This window comes from Anoplophora glabripennis, unplaced genomic scaffold (assembly GCF_000390285.2).
Source record: "Anoplophora glabripennis isolate ALB-LARVAE unplaced genomic scaffold, Agla_2.0 scaffold17, whole genome shotgun sequence".
NCBI lineage: Eukaryota > Metazoa > Arthropoda > Insecta > Coleoptera > Cerambycidae > Anoplophora > Anoplophora glabripennis.
Window position 1 is genome coordinate 766,823 of NW_019416231.1, and position 25,591 is coordinate 792,413.

Consider the following 25,591-nt stretch of genomic DNA (forward strand, 5'->3'; position numbering starts at 1 on the left):
TTTAAAATGAATATAAGATGTAATGGTACAAATAGAACAGGTGGTGTACCTCATTTTTTAAATGAAGGCCACTTGAAAAAGCAACCCTTGAAATGCAGAAATATTTAATTAATGTATCGTGGCTGAATTTCGTTTTGATTTTTATACATACAAAATAAAGGTGTAGCTACTGAAAAGAAGCGTAAGAAGTATTTTTTACGGTTTAGTATTATTTGGATATATTATTTTTTTATTGTTGATAATTATTCACTACTTTTTCTGTGAAATTATTCTTTTAACATATCTAAATATTTGGCAAGAAAGTCACGACCAGAGCGACTATCTTATTGTGAATAACAATTAGACTTTTTTATGAAAAAAATCAACGGATTTATATTGAAAGTGATTTGTAACACAAATATACCAATTGTTACATTGTCAGCAGATTATGATGTGTTTCACTTTGACATAATTAAGGACTTCAAGTATCCAAAACATATTTTTCAAACAATTTTTGAAAGTTTTTGGCACAATTTTTACAGGCTCTTAAAAAAAACTTAAAAAAAGTTTTCGAAATCTGTTTTTTGTTTCATTTCAGCCTTGTTTGAGGTGATATTGAAAAAAGAAGAACACTTTCCCATAGCAACTTTTTGCCCTCTATCGAATGGCATATACAATTTTTATATCTAACGTTTCGTCTTTCCACAGCCATCAACTTAATTTTTTTAAATACTTCTGTGGAAATTTATTACATTATTTGCAAGCTTTCGTGACCGCCAATACTGTATTACCTCAGCCCGAACCAAATTCAGACGTTTTGTCTCGAAAAATTCATCTTCAATGTATTGGTCCAAATTTTTCTAAATTTTTTATTTAGGTTTCTATGTTTATTGAATTATTAAGTGTCGTTAGGCTCTGTGAAATCCACCTAGTTATTTAAACTATTACCATCATTCGTTACAATAAAACATTTTAATCCCGTGCTCATAGTTATTTCTAGGTTTCTCGAGTGCTCAAAATTCAATTTCACAGGGTCTAACGACACTTAGAGTGTACGATAATTCAATAAACATAGAAATCTAAATAAAAATTTTAGATTTTGGAAGGAGTACGTTGAAGATGAATTTTTCGAGACAAAACGTGTGAATTTGGTTCGGACTGAGGCAGTACAGTATTGGGGATCGTATTTAAAAAAATTAAGTTGATGATGGTACTGGGAAAACTAAACGTTACATATAAAAACTGATTATGCCATTCAATAGAGGGCAAAAAGTGGCCATTAGAAAGTGTTCTTCTTTTTTCAATATCACCTCAAACAAGGATTGAAATTAAACAAAAACGGATTGCCAAAATTTCGGTTTATTTCAAAAATTTCGAAAACAAATCATGTTGATTTTTTTAGAAGCATAATGTTGGTACCGTGATTACGCAACTTTGCCCTCATTTAATTGTAACAGCCTGTATATTTCGCGGTTGTTATTTGAGTTGCACTTGTATGATTTGTTACAAGGTCATCTAAACATTTTATTAAATGTCTGTTCTGTTTGACATCTTTTGATTTTTTGAAAAAAATGGATGTTTTTAAATTAATTTCATACCTTTGAAATAAAGCATTTTCTTAGATTCAGCTTTCAGCAAAAAATTAAACTGCAAATATAATTTAGCAGCAGCTAAAAATCTTTTATTTCAACTGACATCTTTTTTATTTAATGGAAATTTTTAGAATTAATTTGAATTAGCTTCATATATTTAAACTAACGTAAAAATATCTGTATATTTTTTAAATTTGAACATATTTTAATTTATAAAATATGAAAAGCGCCTTATGATTTTATGCTATGTCAAAAATTAAACAGAAAGGTTATTATTATCCTATAACACCCGTGATGCCTTTACCGTTGAATTTACTGCCAGTGTGTGTTATTTAATTCGATTTTTTATTGCACATAACTGGTACCTATGATATTTTTGACATTTAATCTGGTATTGATATTAACAAATCTTATTTTTTATTTTTATTATTGAACTAATATATTTTAAATTTGCCCTAGAGTATTTTATTTATCTTAAGATAGAATGATTATTGCAGACTAACTGTCTAATAGGACGATAGTTTACTATAAAATTATTGTAGGTTCTGCCAAACGTATTTTTTTTAACTAATATAAATCGACGAATAGTTCAGAAATTGTTAATTAAACTGCATAAAGTAAGAAATGTTTTTATTCGAATTAGATTCTCTACGCCTAACAATCGCAATAATCTCATATTTTAAGTAAATTCGCCTCGAAATTTATACCCTCGGTATGTAGATGGTTATAAAGTAGTTACATGTAACTTGAGTGTCTGCTTTTGTAATTACGAACTACTCACCGTATCAATAGCATCTCTAACGTCGAACGACGTGCATCCGAGAAATTCACTGGTTCTGAAACAAGAGAAATAAAAACAGTTACCAATTACCTCTCGAGCATATTGAAATGCGTATTGAATATATCGACAATTCGGGCATAGGGGCACAACAAAAAAATCAAAACCGTCAAGGGCTCTCGGTGACGACAATGCAGGGTATTAATTTGATATGCTAACCCCTAAGAGCGCTCCGTCATTAAGCCACCCCAGAGGACCATTATGTGCGACGGTGGGGGAGAGAAGGGCGGTAATTGACTAAATGGAATTTTTGACATTCCTATTTTAATACGCGAAGTAAAAATTCCTCTCGAAGGGATGAATTTTATGAAAAATGTCAATACGTTTCATTAAAAGTCAAAGATTTTCATTTAGAGTACAAATGCGTTGACAGTTATAAGAAACAGCGTTTATACTTTATATAAAAAAGTTCATGTATAGTACGTTTCATTATATTTTGCACGCCGTAGCTGTTACCTTTTGAAATAGGAAAAAACACAATTAGACTTACGTCTGTCTCTTAAGGAGGTATATCGGGGTCCGAGGGAAGTTAGGAGCGCAGGGGGGTCCTATGCTTTTCTTATGGGACTAAAACTCGCTACCGACTTGAAAAAATTAAATTCTATTGAAATTATTTGCAATAAACATTATCTATATAGCAAAGAAATCTACTGATATGCACATAGCATACATATTGACTAATTAACAACATAAAAATATCAAATTTAAGTAGTTTTAAATTATATTTAATGAACGCATAAAGACCATGTAGATGTGGCAACAGCGCTAATAATTGACTAGCAGTTGTGCAAACTGCGAACCTACAGACCTCGGACATCGAAGATATTGCGCGTCAAATGTTAAAAACTGTATTGTGTGTAAACTATGTACAATATAATTATTATATATAGCAAATATATCATATTATCCTCGCGAAGATGTGTATCCTTTATTTAAAATCCGTATATCATGTGAACTGGTAAACAACGAGAATTATGTTAATTTAGTTATAAAAAAATGAAATGACACTCGCGCCCATCTCTCGTCCAAGTCAAAGAAAATATTGGATGCAATTTTGAAGGTTCTGTGATAGAAATTACATTATTACTCACTGTTCGTGTTTTTCATCTCTATTTTAGTAATGTTACAAAAGTTTTGCAACTATACAAATTTTTTAGATATAAAATTTGCTGAGAAATATTTATGTTCCTTTGTATTCCGTACAAATGCTTTTATCTCAAGTATTACTAATTATATTAATCAAGTAAAGAAAACTTTATGTAACCCTAAATATTTCTGAATACTGTGTACTATCTATGGAAAAGTTTTGTTTCACAATTTCTACATTTTTTTCTCAGTTATGGGCAAAAAAAGAGCCGCACCGTCCCTCTTCGCCATATAAACTTATGTTAAAATGAACAACTTTCAACAACAATATCTCAAAATCTAGATTCAAAAAAAATTTCAAAAAAATATGACGCACAGAGGGAGCACTGGGTAATGCGCTATATAAATTTCTAGTACATCTGTGCATTTGCGTAAACCCGATATACTTCCTTAAGTTTTTCCACACGCCCATTTTTTTTTTGTAAATTTTGAACTTCTGCTACAACTTCGGTTATGGAAGAAGTTCTAGTAACAATAATAAATAATATATCAGTAATAATGTATAGTTACTTTATTATTTACAAAATTTAAAGAAAAAAATAAAGATATTTCCATAACCATCAAGAATCTTTATGTACTTTCTCATTAATAAGGTTGTTATGATTTTTAGTTCAGAATTTGCGTTAAAAAACCATTAATACACATGCCTAAACTTTCCCCACCTCACCTACTACAGACAATGCACCTTTGTAGCTAGCAATCCATCGACCACCCGCATTTCCACAGAAAAACATATGTTTCTATGTCTGTGTAGGTGACAATAGGCCGCAATCGAAACGGATGGAAGCTGATAGACACGTCAATCGGTATCAATGCCACTATTTACCACGAACCCTTACAGATCACGTCCATTAGCAAACATTATAGTGTTTGTTTGGTTGTTATTTTTCGTCTGCCCCGGGGCAAATATTGCGGGAATAAACTTAAACGATGAGGGTCGTTATATTGAGGCTCAAAACATTAAACTTGCTGTTATTTTCTGAAATAGTAAATAGTTGGATGCTTTTATGTACTGTTGTTTGATATAAGTCAATTCTTCTTATGCATGTATCAGAATTATCGCCACAATATCTAGTATGTGCTTTTCTACTTGAGCGGGATTTTGTTTTCGTTTAGGCGAGGAATAACACTACCATTATCTAGAGCACGTTGGAACACCACAACAAATGATAAACGTTTCTCTGACTGAAATTGTTACTTCTTATGGAGTACCTCAGGGTTCAGTTGTTGGTCTGCCATTATTCAGTATGTTTATTAATGATATTTATGACAATCTTCTAACTAATATGCTTTTATTTGCAGTGACTTTACACTGTTCACTTCTCCTACGTCTGTTGAAATTTGTATTGTACTCCAAAAACATCTGTCAAAAGTGAACGACTGGTGTTAGAACACTAAATTGTCATGGAACACATCAAAATGTTGTATTATAAAATACATAAGGAAAGTGGCTATTGTGAATGTACTTTGGGAAACAATAAAAACAACAAGATTAATCACAACAGAATTTCAGTTATGGAATCGACTCTGTTGATATTACATCTTCAAAATCTGCTGTGACCAACCAATTCGGTGAAGCAACGCTGCATCAGGAATTAATTTCCTCCTCGATCTCCCCGATTTCGACGGTTGGTAATCCGATTTCTCACAAACGAGGGCGTTGAATGTCATTAACTGGGTAACTGGTCTGTCTGCGTTCAGTTAACGAAATAACAAGCGAATCGGACATTATTTCTCTTTTATCTTCGAGTTTTCCGACCCCGATTTTATTTAATTTTCGTGAATCGAATTAACCCGCCCGCCAATGGTTGGTTGTTTGATTAAAATCGAAACGCAGCAGGTCCGCATGAAATGAGAAAATGAATCTCGATTTTTTCCTCAACGCTACAGCCGATAAATAACAATATACTCTTAGTGTTACGTCACATATTTAGGCAACCCCCAACAAATTGTCATAGTTGAAATTTAAAGAAATAACAGCCTTTGTACCAAAACCGTGCATTAAAAAAAAGCTACAACAGTTTCGATCAATTATTAAACAGCTTTTTTGCAGCGCATTTAAAACAGAGCAATCTTATATTTTTAACAGTGGTCCTCAAACTTTTTTTATTTGCAATATTCGCATATTAATTATACCTAATTGCCACTGAATTTGGTGCTGTAACTGCGCTTTTCTTTTTCAAATTCAGCATTTCTCTTAGCTTACAGTCATGATACCCAGGTAGATATAAAAATCCACCGATGTTTTAGGAAAAATCGGCAGAATCTGTTTCCGTTTCTTAAAATATATCAGTATCGTGTATTGGAAGTTCAGAATAAGAGGGGATGAAATTCGTGTTAAGGAAAGAGAGATACAAAGGTCCTTCGTTCAGCCATAAATTCCCGATAATCTATTTATCGGCAATCACTGGTGAAACGGAAGATTTACTCCCCCCATTTTTACGGACGGGTTAATTTCCCCGGTGGAACTTCTAAAAATATACATTGCTGCGTAATACCAGACATGCACCCCCTCGTAAATCAATTTCTTTGGATTTACGATCCCGTTCGAGCTTTTAGTTGCGAATCCATAATTAAAAGCTGCGAATTCTGGGTAATTTGCGGTATTTGTTCACGTTGAATGAATTTAAATAGTTACAAAGTGTGCTATGATTATTCTAAAATATAGTTTGTTTGAAACAATCTCTTAAGCGATGCAAATCTTTGGGAACCACTGAATTAACATTTGTAAAAAAATGTCGTTTGTCGGAAGCCGCATGTATATAAAAATTGAAATCTAGGTCGTAATATATATCGCGCCAACAGCGGTAATAAAATTTGACAAACTCATCCCTCCAGCCCATTTATTTTATAACCACAGTTTGGATCTCAATATAGGTCAGCTTTCCTCTGTATTTTATAACTATTACATAGATTTAGACTGCTGCCTTGTTTGCCTGTGGGTAATTGAAAACGAAAAGTTTGGGAACCGCCTATTTAATTTCAGAAATATTACCGATTTAAGTGAATAAAAGAATAGAACATTATTTAGCGTAAAATGACTTTAAAAAGCAATTTTTCATCAGAATTTAAATTATTCTCTGAAAATATACCCACAAATGGTCGCTATAAAATTCCTTGGCAAATTATATCGAAGCCATAAACGCTCTACGCGACTTCTTTCCGCAGCTATAATACGTATTACATTGACAGAGATTTCTTTAACTAGACGCTATCATAGTTGCCTGTGCTTTAAGGAGATATATCGAGTTTACTCAAATGCACAGATGTACTTGAAATTTATATAGCGTATTAGCCAGTGCTCCCTCTGTGCGTCATATTTTTTTTTAAATTTTTTTTTAATCTAGATTTTGAGATATTGTTGAAAGTTGTTCATTTTAACATAGGTTTATATGGCGAAGATGGACGGTGCGGCTCTTTTTTGCCCATAACTGAGAAAAAAATGTAGACATTGTGAAACAAAACTTTTCCATAGATAGTACACAGTATTATCTTACTTTTGATGTAAAACTAATGTAAGTTTTAAACATAGTACAGCTGTATTAATTAGAAACGGAAACCAATAATTGCATTTCTATCTGACTTGAGGATTAATGTGGTGAGATTAAAAACACGGACAGTGAGTAATAATGTAATTTCTATCACAGAACCTTCAAAATTGCATCCAACATTTTCTTTGACTTGGACGAGAGATGGGCGCAGGTGTCATTTCATTTCTTTAGAACTACATTAACATAATGCTCGTTGTTTTACCAGTTACATGATTTACGGATTTTAAATAAAGGATACAAATCTTTGCGAGGATAATACGATATATTTGCTTTATATAATAATTATATTGTACATAGTTTACACACAATACGTTTTTGAACGCGTACGCATCTTTACCCGAATTTGACGCGCAATATCTCCGATGTCCGAGGTCTGTAGGTTTGCAGTGTGTACAACTGCTAGTCAATTATTAGCGCTGTTGCCACATCTACATAGTATTTATGCGTTCATTAAATATAATTTAAAACTACTTAAATATATTTTTATGTTGTTAATTAGTCAATATGTATGCTATGTGCATATGAGTAGATTTCTTTGCTATATAGATAATGTTTATCGCAAATAATTTCAATAGAATTTAATTTTTTCAAATTGGCAGCGGGTTTTAGACCCATAAGAAAAGCATAGGACCCCCCCTGCGCTCCTCACTTCCCTCGGACCCCGATATACCTCCTTAATAATAAAAGTTTGGGAACCGCTGTGATCAGCGATTAAGTGATCTTTGTTTGCAAAAATAGTACTGAGCGCTGTAAAAAAGACAAAGAGCTGGATTTATTACACAAAATAGTGGGTCTTGAAGCCTTTGGCTATGCTAATGTATATTCACTTTGTAAAATATACGTTCAAATAGTGCCAATAAAAACTTCCTTGGCGCATTTTATTCCGAGGTTCTCAAATAGGTAGTTTCCTTCATCCCTATAGCCTTCCTGATATCAGCAAGGAATAATGGTATTATGGGATATCCTCTACGATGGATACTTCACAACAAAGTTTAATACGAGATGATTATTTCTCTGCCCTACTCCTGCCCGCTGTGTTAACATATATTTAATAATAAAAACAAATTTATTTGGATTCTTAATTTTAACCATGTTTTATTTTGCTGAAAGACAGTGTGTGTGTTAATAGGTGTGTTCCAGAAAATAATCAAGGATTATTATGCGAAACTTAGTCCGACTCTGCGTCGCCCTAGATAATCAACTCATCAACTGTTTCCAATGCAGTGACTACTGCATCTGACTTGCTTTCGTCGACTGTAGGTTGATCTACGTCTGAATCAACTTATGAATTGGCGAATATAGTATTAATGTACGGGGAGTGTGAATATGATATGTATGTATATAATATATATAACTTCTCGTTTGTTCGTGAATTACTTCCAAAAACAACAACGGAACCCCAGACCAGTGCAAAACGCTGTTCAAATACTGCAGGGCATCGGTTGATTGATCCCAACCTTGAAGATCACCTTGTCGAGGAAAACCTGAACCGCAGTACCCGCGATATTGCACGTGAAATGGGTGTTTCAAACACTACTCTGTGAAGGCTTTGACTGCAGATGATTTTTAGCCGCGTCTAGGATTTTGTAGGTGTCAGCAAGGGGTACTACAACCAAACTATACACAATACTCTTCACAGATGAAGCTGCTTTACAACACACGAAATGCTTAATTTTTTCAAGTTGTACAAAATTCACGTTTCCAGTGAATTTTCAGTGAACGTGTGGCTTCAGTGACAATAAAGAAATGCTAAAACAGTGCTAGAAGCGATTATTGAAGAAAAACGTTGTCTTTCTTCACGATTGTGGCAATATATTGTGTGTTAAATCACTCGCTGGCGATTTTCGTGACGTTATTAAGATCATATCTTTACCGCTTTCGAATAAAGCAAGAAATTAAATAAATACTGCGCCAAAAGTGTTGGTCGGGGAACGTGAAATAAGTTAAAATTATATTCTACTTTTACCAAGCACGAAATCTATTATTTTTAAATTTAAAAATCAAGCCCGATATTTTGAAGTCGAATCATTGAAATCAAAACGCAAAAAACATCGTTTTTAATAATTCTGATTATTCTTCCTTTCATAGAATACAATTAAAACTCAACGACTTTTCGATCGTAACGAAAAACACCTATTCACCATTTAGTTTTTTTTTAACAGTTGCAAGTCCTTAAGGGGTTAGTCGAGTATCTTAGACCACAAAAACCTATTTAAATTACGGACTGATTTAATGAGGGAGTTTGGGGAGGTAGTTTTATCTCCTTCACCATAGGCGCAGCTAATGGAACTATAGGGCATTAATAAAATATGACTTTATTCGACAAATCATCAAATATTATAATAGAAATGAAACAGTCAAATTATAATCAATACACAATAGATTTTATTGACATTTAACATTGACTTTAGTTAAGAACTTTGTGAACTTTCGAATTGATTTTCTAAATTAATATGCATCAAAAAAGTGTTGTACATTTTTTCAACTATAGAAATTATTACAAAAAAGTACATAGCCCCGAGTTGACAAATAAAGCTTTAGTTTTAATTTTACAACAACTAAAATGTCCGCTCAAGGAACCTCTGTAGAGTATGTATTTAACAACAAGCTACGCCCATGGAGAGGACCCTTTTTGCTGGGCTGAGGATGACCCTTGGAAACGTGCTCGAGGGTTACCCTTAGTGAGTAAAAAAGACCAGGTCTAGGTATGTTTTATTGTTGGGGATGTTTTTATAAAAACTGTTTTACTTGTCCTGTTTGAAATATAGGGTTAAATGTAACAACTTTTATGCGATATTAAATGTTTAATCATGATTTCGGAGAACGCTGATAAAAATGGTGGGAATTTACTTGAATTTTTACATACTTTGCTATACACAAAAAATGTACCTAAATGGAATGAACGTACGTTGTGTCGAATTATTTATTATAAGTATATATCTACTTACATTTTGGATTACATTGTCGACAGATTTCACCAAATTAGCATTCCCGCAACTTTAGATTATACAGCTGTTAAATAGTCCACTATATTAATTACCCCCGCACACACCACGCCCTTTGACCTATATTTATATTATAAATCACTACACTAATTAACGTAGTTGGCCACCGGTGAGTACAAGCTGTTGGCATTTGTTTAACAGATGAAGGGTCGAAAATACAAGTATTTAATTGTTTGTTTAGTATTTAATAGATAGTTTGTTTAAAATTAAATCAAACTGACTTAAGTTTGTTTTTTTGAACCTTTCGATTTTCGTTTCGTTGGGAACAATATTGTAACACAATTACAAGACCATTATAAAATTTTTCATCGATTGACGGTCTATAAAGGCAACAAAAAGTTGTTTTGAAAGTCCTAACAGTGATAAATGGTTTTGGTATATGTGATTATTGTCTCTTTTCAATGGCTTGAAAAGTGTCTTTGTCCGATTTGAGTGGCTTGGTAGTTTATTACTGTCTAGGTCTAGGTGATTTTACAGAAACAGGCTTGGGATATAGGTAGGTACTGTGGATGGTAGCTGATGAATTTTTAAAAAATCTCCACTCTCCTAGACTGGCTTGACACTTTTTATGTACTTATAGGGTCTAAATACCCGCGTATAATACAATAACAATGTCATAGTATATTTTAATCCATTTCAATTATTTTATTTGTTTAATTTTTCCTGATTGAATGTCGACAAAAAGCAACTAAAAAAAATTGTTGGTGGCTTAAGATTTGCGTTTTAAAGGAAATTATATTCGTTAAATATGCGCATTTTTAATATAAAATGTTTGAACTTCATTTGTTTTGTAAATGTACGAGGTCAATTGCAGAATCCAGTGGCGTAGTAAGATTTGAAATAAAAAAAAATCAATTGATAATTGAAAATAAATTAAAATTTCATATGACGTAAGACAGTTCTTGAAGATCTGTCTTAAAAGTAAACGAATTAAAAATAATACATCTTTTACAAAGGTACCTTTGTCATAGTCAAATTGAACCACAAATCTTATACTAACCGTCTGTTTTCTCCAGTGTACTGGAAAGTTAAATTAAAAAAATAATAATAACGCCATCTGTTGAGCAAAACGAAAAGACAATTATTAGAATTAGGATACAAAATATACATATTTCGCTGGTTTGGATATGCATTAGATATTTATATTTATCAAATATGATATGTTTAATTTTTGAGAGTTTCCTTGTGTAGATATTTTTTTATAAAAACCTAAAATTTTGAAATATTGCTGTACAAAAAACATTGACAACTTCATCTTTTAAACGCTACCTACTTTGAAGTTGAAAATATTTTTTTAGCTTCCTTGTATATTTTTCTATACAGGGTGTTATTTAAGTACGTGACCAAACTTCAAGGGATGATTCTTTGAGTGATTCTAAGACAAAAAGTTTATATATACACACATGCCCGGTAATGCCTCGTTTTCAAGTTACAGGGTGACAAAAAAAATGTTTTTTCGTAAAAATCTTTAGCCGATTTTGTTGAAATTTGGCAGTGTTATTTACGGTAGAAAGGGGCTAATTTAGCCCTAAATGGATTAAAATTATTAAGTCCAGTGGCGTCCCGGGGGCACCTTAATCAATTTTTTTGACAAAAAAAATGTGCGCCGCTGACTTTTTCAAAACTTTTAAAATTTTTTCGTATAAAGCAACTAAAAATACAACTTTTTGTTCCTTGAATTTTTTTCGTATCTTGCTTCCTTTTTGGAGAAAAAAATAAAAATCACTTTATTGCATGTATTTCTGCGCTAGAACAAGATTTTTTTGGAACTATATCTAGATTTTACAATAGTTGCAATTCTAAGTGAAAAACGAGGGTGTTACAGCGTTTGACTGTTCATCAACAAGTGCAGCCCTTGCCATTGACACTGACCCACGACGCGTCTCCCCCACGTACCCAACTCCAGTCTATATGCCCCCTAGAATCGCAAATCGCACCCCCATCCAGTCGGCTATGCAAACATATTGTTTATAAACAAATGCCAACGACTGATCCCCGGTCACGTAGGCCGCGCACCGCCACTTACCCGACAAAATCGCAAGTCCGACCGGCCTAGGGCAAAACCACGAAAATGCCACGCATTATCGCCTCATTTTCACAAGTCACGGCACTCCCGATGGTTCGGCCGCGGCAGGGCAAGGCTCGCAGCGCTCGGCGGTCTAGTAATAGTAGGCTCCGGCTGCGAAAGGGCAACGGGACATCCCGGTTGGCTGTGGCGCTACGTTGGCTCGGCGCGCCTTGTTCGACGGCGGTGTGGCGACGCGCCCAACGCAGCCCACTGTGGAGATTCGGGGGAACTCTCGGGAAAATCGGCGGCCGGCATCGATCGCCGCGCTAGGGGGATTTTGCGCAACGTGACGGTGCGATGCCTTGCGCAAAAAAAACCGTGGGTTATGTTTTGCTGGAGAGTTATATGAGGTTACGGGCAAGATGCTGGGCCTACGGCGCCCTAATTTGGGTCGCGGTGGGCCTAGGCGATGGGCCTTTCGGAGTTTTTTCGGTCTGGGGCGGCTGTGGCCTACTAATGGCGCGAAGTAAGGTTAACGCTGTTGGAGAGACAAGGCCCGTCTGCAATTGGAAACGTAAATGATGTTTATTACCATTACCATCTAGCATCTAGCTAGAGAGTAAGAGAGACTCGGTTGTAAAAATTCAATTCGTATGTTTTTAGCCACGAAAATTGAAGAATTCCAAATATTTCGAATTTTCACCACCAGTAACGGCGGTGACAACGTATTCAATAGGAAGGCGATGTTTCGCATTGTATTAGCTATGTCCTGTCCAAATTTGGTTAGTGCAACTCTCTCGGTTTCGATAATACAATACCTATGTATGTTTTCAGCCATGAAAATCGAATAATTCCAAATATTTCGAATTTTCACCCCCAAGAACGGCTGTGACAACATTTTCTGTCCAAATTTGGTTAGTGCATCTCTTCCGGTTTCATTCGATTTTTCTACAACCATGAACCATCATTCTTTTACTAACCGTGAATATGCCGATATGCATTTTATGTATGGTTTCTGTAATGGAAATAGTCTGGAGTATCGGCAACGTTTTCCTGACAGAAGGCAACCTTCTGCAAGATTGTTTCGGAAAATTCCTGTAAGAGCGATGGAATCAGGAGCTCTAACCCCAAGATATCGTGAATGTGGTCGTCCAAGGAGGCGTAGGTAGATTTTGATGAAGTAATTTTAAGATTTTTTGAACGTAATCTTACTGCGATTGTAAGTAAGAAGAGCGTCTGCTCGCTTTAAAACAAACAATACTTATGTATGGTATTGGTTAGGGAAAATGGATTATACCCTTATCATTTTCAAAGGGTTCATGGTATAGATAATTACATTTCTGTATCAAATATTTTCCAAATCCCCATGTCACTGTTGAAACTCGTCATCAACGGGGATGTTCGGTGGTTCGTAGGACGATTCTTTTCACCGAATCTATTGGTGTTGAATATCTATGCTTTTTGGAAAATAATCTTCCAGACCTGCTAGACGATATTCCTCTTGAAGTACAAGCAAATATGATTTCTTTGCAACATGAAGCTCCTCCACATTATGCTTATCAAGTGCGGGATTTTTACCATGACCACCTCGTTCGCCGGATTTAAAGGCGGACGATTTTTATTTATGGGGCGATGTAAAAAGAATGGTATATGCTACGCATGTGACTACCACTGAATAGTTGCGGCAACGTATTGGTGAAGCTTTCGATGCCATACGAATTCAAATTGAAAATGTTCAGCGTGTTCGATTCAACTTCCTAAGAAGATTACGTGCCTGTATTTCGGTTCAGTGTGGACAATTTGAGTCATCGCTTCGCACTCGGAATTAAGATTTTTTGTTTTTTATGCATTTTATGTCTCAAAGTTATTACTTAAAATTCCAAATAAAAATTTATTTAAAAAATACAAATCTACATTATTTAAACAAAATTATATCTGACTAAACTACGCAGAATTCGAAAAAAAAGTAGACATTTTTCTTAAAAAGTCTACATAATAAATAATATTTGCTTGATAGTTCAAAGGAATAAAAAAAATTCGAATAATTTCTGTTAAGAGTAGTTACAAAACTATCGTTATTTATAACCGATTTTGATGAAACTTATGGTAGTTAAAGACCCTTATGGTATGATTATTACCTACAATTTTCATTCCGTTACATTAGTCAGAAAGTTATTTTAAAAAATTTTCAAATGATAAGACCCCTTTGGAGGGCCATATCTCGGTAACGGTGCTCTGGAGGACCAGTATTTATAGGGACTTTTTTTGCTATTTTTGGATCTACTTTCACCCCTTAATTTTGTACCAACATTTCCAAACGCCCTGTATATTACTACTAATAAATCGTTAAATATATGGATTTATTCTTTAGTAACCCATACGACCTTCAAACTCTAATATTTCAATAACCGTTGGGAATCCGGGAAACGTGAATAGAATCCTAGAATCCTAGAAGTATCTCGGATACCTCGGCGACCACCCTGTATAATACTAGTCGTTATCTTGTTGAAAGAAACATATGCTATGTTTCAGACAATAAAGATTGTCAAGTAAAAGTACTATTTATTTAAGTTTTATTGTATATAAAAAAATTACAGTGCTCATTCCTCCCGACGAGGTTCTACTGTATGTTAAGAAATGTTAGTGACGTTAGTAATTGAGCATTATTTACGGAACCGAGAGGAACAAAAAAACGAAAAATTTCTTTTAAATCATTATCACCATTATTTTTAATTTTATTGAATTCGTGGTGGCACACGTAAAACTAAGTCAAAACAATTTTTTACCTGGTCGTCCTGTCCCTGTGCCACACCTCCACGTGTATCCTCTTCTGGACGTCGCCGCCGCCGGCGGCCGCCGGTATCCTGAAGGTGTGATTGAAGTGCGGTCTGGCCGAGTCTCCCTGCACGGCCGTTCGCTGCAGGACGGCGTGCCTCTTCCTCCTGCTGTCCCCCAATCGATCACTCAGGGCGACCTACAACCGAACAAGAATCATAGTAAGCGCTGCTGCCGACTCGCTCCCGGATTAATCATCCCCCGGAAGACCATCGCGGCTATCGACAGATTTTTTTCAGTGGGAAGGAAACGGAATGAGTTTGGAGGGACGTTTTTTGGGCTAGCGTCTTGCTGCAGTCGCATTTCGGTTGGTTTTATATCGCTAAATGTTTGCCCAATTTGCTTTAGTTGAGTGGTTGTCCCAATAACTTTGTAAAAAGCGCAAAGTTCGACTGATCCAACTAATAGTCCAGTTGGTAGAGGTTCGGCCTGTGTCAAACCTTGATAACCCGAAAATAACTACACAGGCCTACTTTAAATGATGTGTACAATAACAGGCTAATTTGCTGACAAAGTATTTTATCAGGAAAAAAAGTTATTAATTTAATCGTGAAAAAATTTTGTTTAGTAGTTTAGTTTAAACTCAGCGGAATGACTGTACGAAAAAATGCTTAGAACATGATTTGGTTCGTAATAAAAATAGCGGTGGTCCGATTACGAAATTTGCAATAACAAAGCCGTGAGATTGAAAAAACGGTATAAAACGTAAACTACTAAAAAAATTTTTTTTCACGATTAAATTGTCAATAACTGTTTTTCCTGATAAAATACTTTGTCAGCAAATTAGCCTGTTATTGTACTCATAATTTAAAGTATTCCTGTGTAGATATTTCCGAGTTATCAAGAAAATGGCACCAACAGTAACTTTTCGGCCTCTGTCGACTGGACTATAAGCTCTACTCGCGATGATCCCACATAGTTCTCTTAAGGAAGGAATTATTTTTGAATTATTTTTCCCTCTAAAATAGCACATAGGAGGAAAGTTTGAGGCTCCCCATTTCGAGCAAACTTTGTTTCATGGATTTTCATCAGGAATCGAAAGATTAGTCACACATTTAGTGTAGCGCTGCTGTGAAATACGTATTTTTCTGGCTGATTTGCATAAGAAACCTCATTTTATGTAAATCCTTAAATAACTCCTAAATAACGTACTATATGAAAAAATCAATAGAAACTTTTTTTATAGAAGATTTTGGTCCTGTGTATGTTTGTGAAATTCTCAATACTTTTCAAGTTATTCACGGAATAAGTTTTTTGCAGTTTTCCGGCCATTTCTCGAATTTTCCCGGTCCGTACCTACTAATAACCCACCTTGTATATTAAATAAATTTATCGTCATCATCAAATATTAAAAAAATTATATTACAAGCTGTTTAAAACATCATTACGAATTTTGTTTATTGGGAAATATATTTTCTGCAGTATTTCAATACCAAAAAATGAAAATAATAGGTAGCTAATTAACGAAATTATGATTAAAAACTTAATTGTAACATCGCTGCAGAATATCATATGAAACTACATAGATATTCGTTGATTCTTTAAAAACATTTTTATCAATACCTACATCATACATTTAAGTACCTAAATACAGTAACGCAAAAAACAGATATTGATAAAAAAGTGCACAAAAGAAATCCGTAAGTACGCCTGGCAACATTACCAAAGTCTTGTTTATATGTTGCTAGGATACGCGTAGGTACGCGGGCCGCTGCATTTGATTCTTCCTAAAATTCTGCTGGTGGTGTACTCTACCGGCAATTCGGAAATTTAAAACTGCTGGCCTATTCCAGTAGCGGTCTATTTTGTCTGTGGTACATATAATATGTAATATTAATTAATATTTTTTTAATTTACGGTTATAGATCTCCATAATAAGAAATGGCATGGAAATTTATTCCTATTTATTATTTGAGAGCGGATTAATAAAATAACCAAATAGTTGCGTATTATTTTTTTCTTTCTCTATAATATTGTAAATGCAACTAAAAATTTCCAGATGCATTTNTTTAATTTACGGTTATAGATCTCCATAATAAGAAATGGCATGGAAATTTATTCCTATTTATTATTTGAGAGCGGATTAATAAAATAACCAAATAGTTGCGTATTATTTTTTCCTTCCCCAAAAAAAATAAAAACAAAAAAAAAAATCCACAGACGCATAGACGCGTGACACCGAAAAAATAAAAAAATTTGGCGCCCCCGCGCTTTTTTCTTTCTTACCTACCTAGTAAAAAAGCCACGGGCCTCACCTGTCCACAACATCACGAGCCGTCACTACGCCATCCTTAGAGCAAATTTTATATTCATTTTGAGACTGAGTATTTCTTTTAGAGACCCGCTGTATAAATTATTCCAGGAAACCGAGCCCGTTTATTTAAAACGTTGCTCTCATAGCTAGAAACGCAATCTTCCCTTATTCCTCGGGAGAATTTTCCGTACGGAATCGCGAGAGAAAACAATGCCCGCCCCCTCTCGCCTCGCTCCCGTGCCGGGAAACGGGAAAATAGGAGATGTTTATTTTATCATCCCCCCTCGCTGTTCTAGCCTAGTTCAGGAGGGCACGAGGCGCGCGGATCGATCGGGGGGGTGGTTGCGTCACTATCGGAGGCCGACGACGTCACTGGCTACTTAGAGGTGCTCGGATTCACCAGGAAGCTTTTAGATTTATTGTCTTCATCGTCATATTTATCGGGCCGGGGAACGCTGAGTCAGCGACAGACGCTTTGTTGTTCGTCGTCGGTTTGAAAGCTCGGAAAGCGTCCTAATCTACTTAAGATTAGTGGAGTAGGTATCGGCTTTGTCCTCGCGTGTCGAAAGCAAAAGAAAAGCGAAGGAGTCCCCCCCCCCCAAGACAACTTAAAGTCTCTTAATCGTCCGTTCGAGAACGGCAAAGTGAAGGTTAACTTCAAAATTGTGAAGTACAAGAGCGTTAAGGTCGAGTTTTTATTCTTTTCTGATATGTCAGCAAAAGCTTGTAATTTATGCAGGATATTCATGCGAGCGAGATATAACCTATATCACAATGATAGTTGATTCCGTTACTTCGTCAATACCTAGCGACTTCGGCACATACTGGCAAAGAGCGACCTACTAATCCATATGTACTATGAAAGTTTGACTAAGTGTCGCACTAGAGCAAATAAACTTTTCAACTAATCGACCGCTTTGAGCAAACTCTTGGATCTTGCCGGTGTTACTCAAAAACGGTATGGAAGAGAGTTCTAGTGTGTTTAGAAAATTACAATAGGGTGGCTCTGGTCTCTGGTCTGGGTCATTCAGGTCTACATAAAATTCTTAGGTTTATTTTCTAAATTAAATATTCGCGACAGCGAACAGCCAACGGATCATGTAGAGTAGAATAACATCAGCCATTACTGTGCACAAGGTGAGATGTGAATGTGCATTATTATGGATGAAATGGATAATTTATTATCCAAGTGAGGTTTGGAATGTGTTACTCAGAACTTACTCAGAAGGAATCTTTATTTCACGAATATAAATAAACGACCTAATTGCATGGGACTACAAATTTTAAGCTTTAGGAACGACTTACGGATTATGAGATTTGAACACGTTTTGATTTCATTCTAAAAAAGTAGTCACAAAGATCTTTTCTTTCTGGGCTAGGCACTCCTGCCCTCCCCCCAAGCTACGCCCATGCCTAATTGGCTATTTGTCTAAATTAAATCTCTTCCGTACGGCATGTTTAACTTCTAATACAGACTTCCTTTAGTTTCAAAACCTCATTACTTATAATTGTAATTAATTGTAGTAATTAGTAATTAGCAAAAAAATTAAGGTATTGCACGAAAAATACTGTTGTAATAATAAATAATTATTAAAATGACCATAAAAGTAAAAAAATGTAAATTAAATAAAAATTAAATGTTTCCGGGACTATTTTGCTTCTAAGGCGAAAATGACTATGATTTTCGTGTTTATGTCGTCAAGCTACCCCAGAGTAAGTACAAAACAGTTGAAAAAATGTCAGCAATTTCTTTCTATAAAGGTCGTTGTGATAAAGTAAAAATTGAGTTATTTGAAAAAAACATACCCAAAAAAAGGGCAATTTTTTAGTCATTTTCTTTACTTAAATTAATAAAATCATTAAAAATTTTTAAATAGCATGGTAACACAACTCTACGAAGAAAATAAACTAAAAATCGTTACTGTAACTTCCTTAATTTTAAAGCTATTAAGACGATCCAAAAACGATTTTACGGAAAATTTCGACAGCTAAAAGTACTACTGTAAAATTGAATATTTTTGAACTCGTTATTTTTGAGATTTTTGAGGTAAAAGGGTTTGAAAAACATGACCTTCGCCCTCAACTGCAAACTTCTATCAGCGACATTTCTGTTAATTTTTATCCAGCACAAATAAAAAAAACAAATATTCTGTGAAAAAAAATCTAAACTTTTGTACTCCTGAATATTGTCCGTATCTTTTTTATTTTTAAAGTTATTTTCAAAATATGATAATTTTTTGGAATTAAAAAATTTTTTTTTCAATCAAAACAATATTTTCAAAAATATGCATTCTAAACCGCTTAAACTTGTATAATATATTGTTAGCGCATAAAAAATGTGAATTGTGGAAGGATTACCTTTAATTTTAAATCTCGTGAAAAATTCATCAGTTTTTGTACTGATTTTTTTTTCCGAAAAAGCGAATTAACAATTTAAAATAATCTATATTTTAAGAAAAATCAGTGGCGTATCATTTTTTTCTTTAAAAATATCCAAAGACGTGCCTGTGCGCACGCCACTGATGAAATTAAAAACAATATTTTTATCGTAAAACATGTATTGTTGTCAAAGCTTGTAAAATTTCATTAAAATATTCTGAGCGGTTTCCGCAATACTTGTATTTATAAATTTGCATTTTTTTTATTAAAACTTTATCACCCTGTAGATCATAAACTAAGCGTCTTACCAAACACCCTGTATATTTATGGTCCGTCCATTTTCCTTATTTACTAAAGAAATTCTCAAATTTCCACCTAACTAACGAGACTGTTTTGATCAAATCGTCGTAGGTGTAGGTGCTATCAGACCCAGTCAAGTGAGATTAATTTTAAACGTTGACTGGTAGACATCGGGCGTCCCATTTGCTTATTTATACATGTCTTAATAATAAACCCGTTGCCGACACGGTATCTGGGCCGGAAAAAATCCTGACAGCGCGATGCGCCGGGCCTCCATGTGGCGAAAAGCGTCTTTCAGCCGGTAATTGCCTCCGACTGACTATCAGTAACTGTCATCCTTTCGGAGGAGGACGCTCCAACGATCCCGAGAAACGTATGCGCGACTCTCGGTGAAGCCGGCTTAATTCGAAACATGTGCCGGGGCACCGATACGTTTCACGGGGAGATGATGCACGTCAGATTTTGGGAGATTGAGATCGTCTGGGAGCGGGAACGGATTTTTTTCGGCGGCGCTACCGCGGTAGTTCCACGAATCGAACGGTTCTGAAAGCCAGTACTTCAGAAATCCATAATTCAATCAGTTCTTCAAATACAGGGTTTCTTACGGTGACGGACCATTAGAATATTTCAGATACTACTTAGCTGTAACATTTCTTACTTATCTTATCTTATCTTTATCTTGTCGATAATACAATACTATATAGGGTGTTCCTTTTAAAATGACAAAGTTGACAGCTATTCAGCTCACATAAAATTCTTGTTTATGATAATTTGTTATGTTACCAAACTTGAACCACCCCGTATAACATTAAAACTTTTAAATAAATGCCAATACGAAAGTTCTATTCACGGTTCTACCATCTCATCGCACCACAGGAGTAGAGGGGGATGAAAATCAATTTGGGAAAGTAGGCCAACAAATGATTAAGGAGGGTTGGAATTAATGTGACTAGGAATGGTGATAATTATTACTTTTATAATTGAAATTCGTCCCCAACTGAGATCGTCCGACCCAAACTACTATTGTAGCAATCAAGACGACGCCATATGTCGAGCGATCGGAACTAGGATTATCGAGCTTAAGGGCAATTTTAGAACTGACTGCGAGAAATAATTTTAGACGATTTAATTTCAAATTACATACCTTGACGTAGGCGTTTATTTTTTCCCCATTGGGCCTGTAGAGGTCCTTGCATCTTATAACTGAAATAAAAGAGAAACAGTTGAAAATACTTCTTACATATAACAATTTGTTGAAAATTAATTGGTAGTGTAAATAAGCATTTGGTACTCACCATTGATAAATATCACATCATCTTCAGAATTTATTTTAAGATCTATGGATCCCCTCACGTCGATTATCCCACTTCTGGTGGTCGACGTACTCTCCGACAGACTTGTGGAATCGTTCGTTTTTGGAGAGTCGAACAAAAGACACCTCCTTATACCCCTGAATTCCTCCATAGGCGTCTCCATAACCAACGTATCCGCGCCGATTTCTTTATTCTCTAAATAGCAGTTTCTAAGAGGTGTGCTCTCGAAATCCATGATCTTCGACGAGCTATACGAACTGTTCCCTATTTCACAAAACACGCTATTTTTTCCCGCGCTGTAACACTTCATTTTCCTCATCTCATCAGTCCTACGCCGCCGGATACACTTCTGTCTCTTAAGAGTGAAGTTTGTGGTTTCTCCCAGAGACTTATCCAAAAACACCCTTTTAGAGTTCGTTTCACAGTCCAGAACTGTAGAAGAAGGCCTCTTTCTACTGCTTAAATCTTCATCGACACACCTTTCATTGAAGGTTTCGTCGATTGGAATAAGGGTTTTGTCAATGGGGATGTTACTATCGATTATTTTTTCCCTGTTGTTGTTGTTGCATTTGCAGATGAAGTTAATATCCAGCTGGTGTCGATTTTCGGTGGTGGAGCTTCTGAACCCAGAATCTGAAGAGTTTTCTGAAACATTTTCAACGCCAAACGTCTTTTGTTCGTGTTCTCGAGTTTCATTTAAGTCGTTCTCGTTTACGTTTACTATAAGACTAGTGTTAAGAGCTCTTCTAACTGTCGGCCTGATGCTGTCGTCCGTGGTATCAAGTATAGCGTCTACTATTTTGTCCAAAGACATGTCGTTGATGAGGGAGGAATCATTGGAGTTGGTTTCTAGCCTACTATCTACACTGACTTTGTTGAACTTTAAATCTAGGAATTTCTTGACTAGAGGAGATACTTTTAATTCTTTCGGGAATATCTTGGTGGTGGAGTTCAGTATGAGACCGGGAAATTGTAAGTTGCTAGTCTCCGGTGAGGAAACGTGAGTGATTTGTTGTAAGAAATCGTTGATGTGGTCTATTTTCGGTTTTTTATTGGGGGGGATGCTTTCTTCCTCTAATGCTTTCGCCAAGGGTTGTAGGCTTGCCCCGTTTCTGCAAAGAGGCGTTCTTAGAGGACAAGGGGTGTAGATCATCGGTAAGGTAGGGGCGTAGATATCAGGAACTCTTTTAATGCAAGAACCAGAGGTTCTTTTACAGTTGCAAGCCTCGTCATTCAAGATGCCTTCAATGTGGGAGTCCACAGTTTCAAAGGGTTTGAAGTAGTTGCTGCACTGACTGTTAGCGTCGATACCATGCGAGTTCCTGCACCGCTTCTTCTTCTTGTGCTGCAGTCTAGGACTCGTGGCCGGTGCGGCATGTTTCCTGTCGCTCTTACACTTCTTAGCGGAGGGTATCCTCCTCTTATCCGTAGGCGTCAGGTTGCTGACGTCCCGCAGCGCTTCCAACTGCAGGAAGTTGTCCGAAGACTTGATGGGCGTCGAGGTGAACTGATTCTCCTTGTCGGCTTCCAGGGCGTCGAGACTGCTGCGTTTGTGAAGGCTTGAGCGCCGCGCCGTGCTCGAGCGCCGCCTCTTCGATTTGCTTTTCGGCGTAGTCAGCTTGGCGTCGGTCCGGCAGGTGGGCGATAGAGGGCGCGAGGCGTCGGGTTTTTCGGCGTCGCGGCGTGGTATTACAGTCCACTTCAGCATGTTGGCGGGGACCTGGAAAAGAGGGCAGCTGGTAGCAATTCTGTCCAAAGGAGAGGATGAATTTATAAAACTTGTTTGTATGTTTGTATGTTTCTTGCGAGGGAAAAAATTGGAAAATTAAAAAAAAATTGAAGGATTCGAAATAAAAGAAAATTTATACAGGGTATTTCTAAATAAGCGCGAAATATTTTAGGGGGTTACAGCCCCCTGAAGTCCACCCCTAAGAATATTTTTTTTTTATATCTCAGAACCCTGTTGTACGAGAATCACTAAATTTGGTACACAGGGGTTTTATGACATGTGGAATCTGATGGTGCTACGTTTTTTGGCGGGGAACCCCCTTAAGACAATTTTTCGTGGGCCCCCTTGTCTTTGGAGCCAAAAAAATTTGGTCTCGCCAAAAAGTGTAGTACTCACACGTGTCATAAAACGCCTGTGTACCAAATTTAGTGATTGTCGTACAACATGGTTTTGAGATATAAAAACGGCTTCTTAGGGGTAGTTTTCAGGGGGCTGTAACTCCGAAAGAGGGGGTCAGTTGGTAAAAACAAAAAATACGGTTTCTCTATATTTGTCTTAAGAATCTATGACCAAATTTTGTTGCATGAATTTCGGGACACCCTGTATAGTTGAATAAATCGGAAATAACTGCAAATTTATTCGCTTCACAAAAATAATTATAGTTATTTTTTATTAGAAATATAATTTTAAATGTAATGGCAACCATAGAAGCTAAAAAAATCGTAGGTATAAATAATTTTAAAATTTTTAAGACAGATAGAGCCTAACCCCAGAACAACAGAGGCAAGTCAAAGATTTCTAGCTAAGGCTAAAGTCAAGCCAACAACAAAAAGCCGCGGTACATTTTAAATTTAAAAAAATACTCAAAAAAAATTCGATTTTCTTTCAAACATTTTCACCCTGTATAAGATATTAATGGACTTTTAACAGCTTTATGTTAACGCCCCTGCCAACAGGTGCAACACCAGCGTTAATTGAGACATTAAATATAATTTGTAGGGTATAATAAAGACCTTTCACGTGATTGTTTACTGTTTATAAAAACAACGCATAAAATGATGTAGAACACCCTTCCACCTGTCATTATTTTCAATAGGTCTCGTTCATCACCATTGGAGATAATAAAAAACAATACTTAATAAGATCATACTTTCAAATAAATCGGAAGTAGTATTTTAGCAGGTGTTCCTGACAAAAATTCACGGAACCAGCTGCGCTAATATCGAGACACCCCCCATCATTAATTCTATTAAAAAGTTTCTAGAGTTAGTAAATTGATAGTTTTTAGTCGTTTGTATAAAAAAAAATAAATTAGTTTGTGATAGATACGTGAGATAGTGACGCAAATTGTTACAAGAGAAATATATTAAAACGAACGAATTTGTAGATATATAAAATTAAATAACTCAACGACTGTCACATACGGAACAAGAGTTATTGTTCTGCAAAATATGAACTTTTATTTCTGTCTTTTTTCCCTATAAATACCTAAGTACTGGTATCATTCACAACACACACACACATTCACATTAAATGGGCCTTTAATCGCAATTTGGTCAACTTGCCTGAATTTTTTATATAAGTTACTTTGAGATACATAAGTGACAGTATTTTTTTTTCAACCCTCAGCCAGGGGGTATTAATAACCACTCGAGCACTCACATGTCCATTTCGGTATCCCCTCTCGAAACTGACAATTACTGTACGTTACATTTACGACCAAGCCTCGCATTGTCTCTCCCTAAATTCGCTCATTAGTAATTACAGTTAGGGCATTAGCATATAGCCTGTGTGTTTATTTACATATTATCGTACACAGTTAAAAAATCAGCGACAAAATTGTCACGGTAAGGTGGCCAGAGTTGCGGGACATATGGCTCGCTACAACCCTCCCGTGGAGGGATGATTGACATATGCTAAACACTTAGAAATCAAATCGCATTGTCCACTAATTTGTCAGGGAGGTGTGTGTGCGTTGCCTGGAGCATTGCAGTGTGCTGGAATCAAACTAAACAAAATGTTTTAGTATAGTGTGTTGCATTATTTTTAAAAATTGTTGCAGTAGTAGGTCACAAAAAATTTTATACTTAAATATGATTCTAAAAGTCTGTAGTGTTTAAAGATTAAAAACTTAAAAAACCCACGTTTGGGAAGTTAGTGTATTTTTTAAGGAGTTGGTGTTTCTTTTGGAGAGTTAGTGTTTTTTTTCGGAGTTTTTTTTATGTAGCCTGTGTAATTATTTTATAATAAATTCTAATAAGTCAAAATATGTTTTATCAGTGCTCTTTCAACAACAAAAAATATATATTCCTCACTAGCAATACTTTGGGGAGTTAGTGTACTTTTGTGGAAGTTAGTGTACTTTTGTGGAAGTTAGTGTACTTTTGGGAGTGTTAGTGTTCTTTTTGGGGAGTTAGTGCATTTTTAGGAGTTGGTATTCTTTCTGGAGAGTTAGTGTATTTTTGAGGAACTAGTATATTTTTACGAAGAATATTTCTTTTCAGTGTTCTTTCAACAAACTATATACTTCACTATATATAGTTTAGGAAGTTAGTATACGTTCGAAGGACTTGGCTGGTGTATTTTTGAGGGAGTTAGTGTACTTTTAGACACTTAAGTGTTCTTTTTGGGAAGTTACTGTATTCTCAGAACTTATTATTAT

At 35.5% G+C, this 25,591-nt stretch overlaps 1 protein-coding gene across 1 annotated transcript in view; it reads right to left on the reverse strand.

Annotated features, from left to right (window-relative positions):
* Positions 1–22,908, reverse strand: part of LOC108917757 — a 45,928-nt gene extending 23,020 nt beyond the window's left edge. Inside the window, exons 1-4 of the mRNA XM_018724506.1 lie at positions 21,183–22,908; positions 21,032–21,090; positions 14,906–15,093; positions 2,353–2,407 (exon numbers count right to left, since the gene is read on the reverse strand). Coding sequence (XP_018580022.1) covers positions 2,353–2,407; positions 14,906–15,093; positions 21,032–21,090; positions 21,183–22,908 — 2,028 coding nt within the window. The remainder of the gene's footprint in view (positions 1–2,352; positions 2,408–14,905; positions 15,094–21,031; positions 21,091–21,182) is intronic.
* Positions 22,909–25,591: the final 2,683 nt, after the last annotated feature.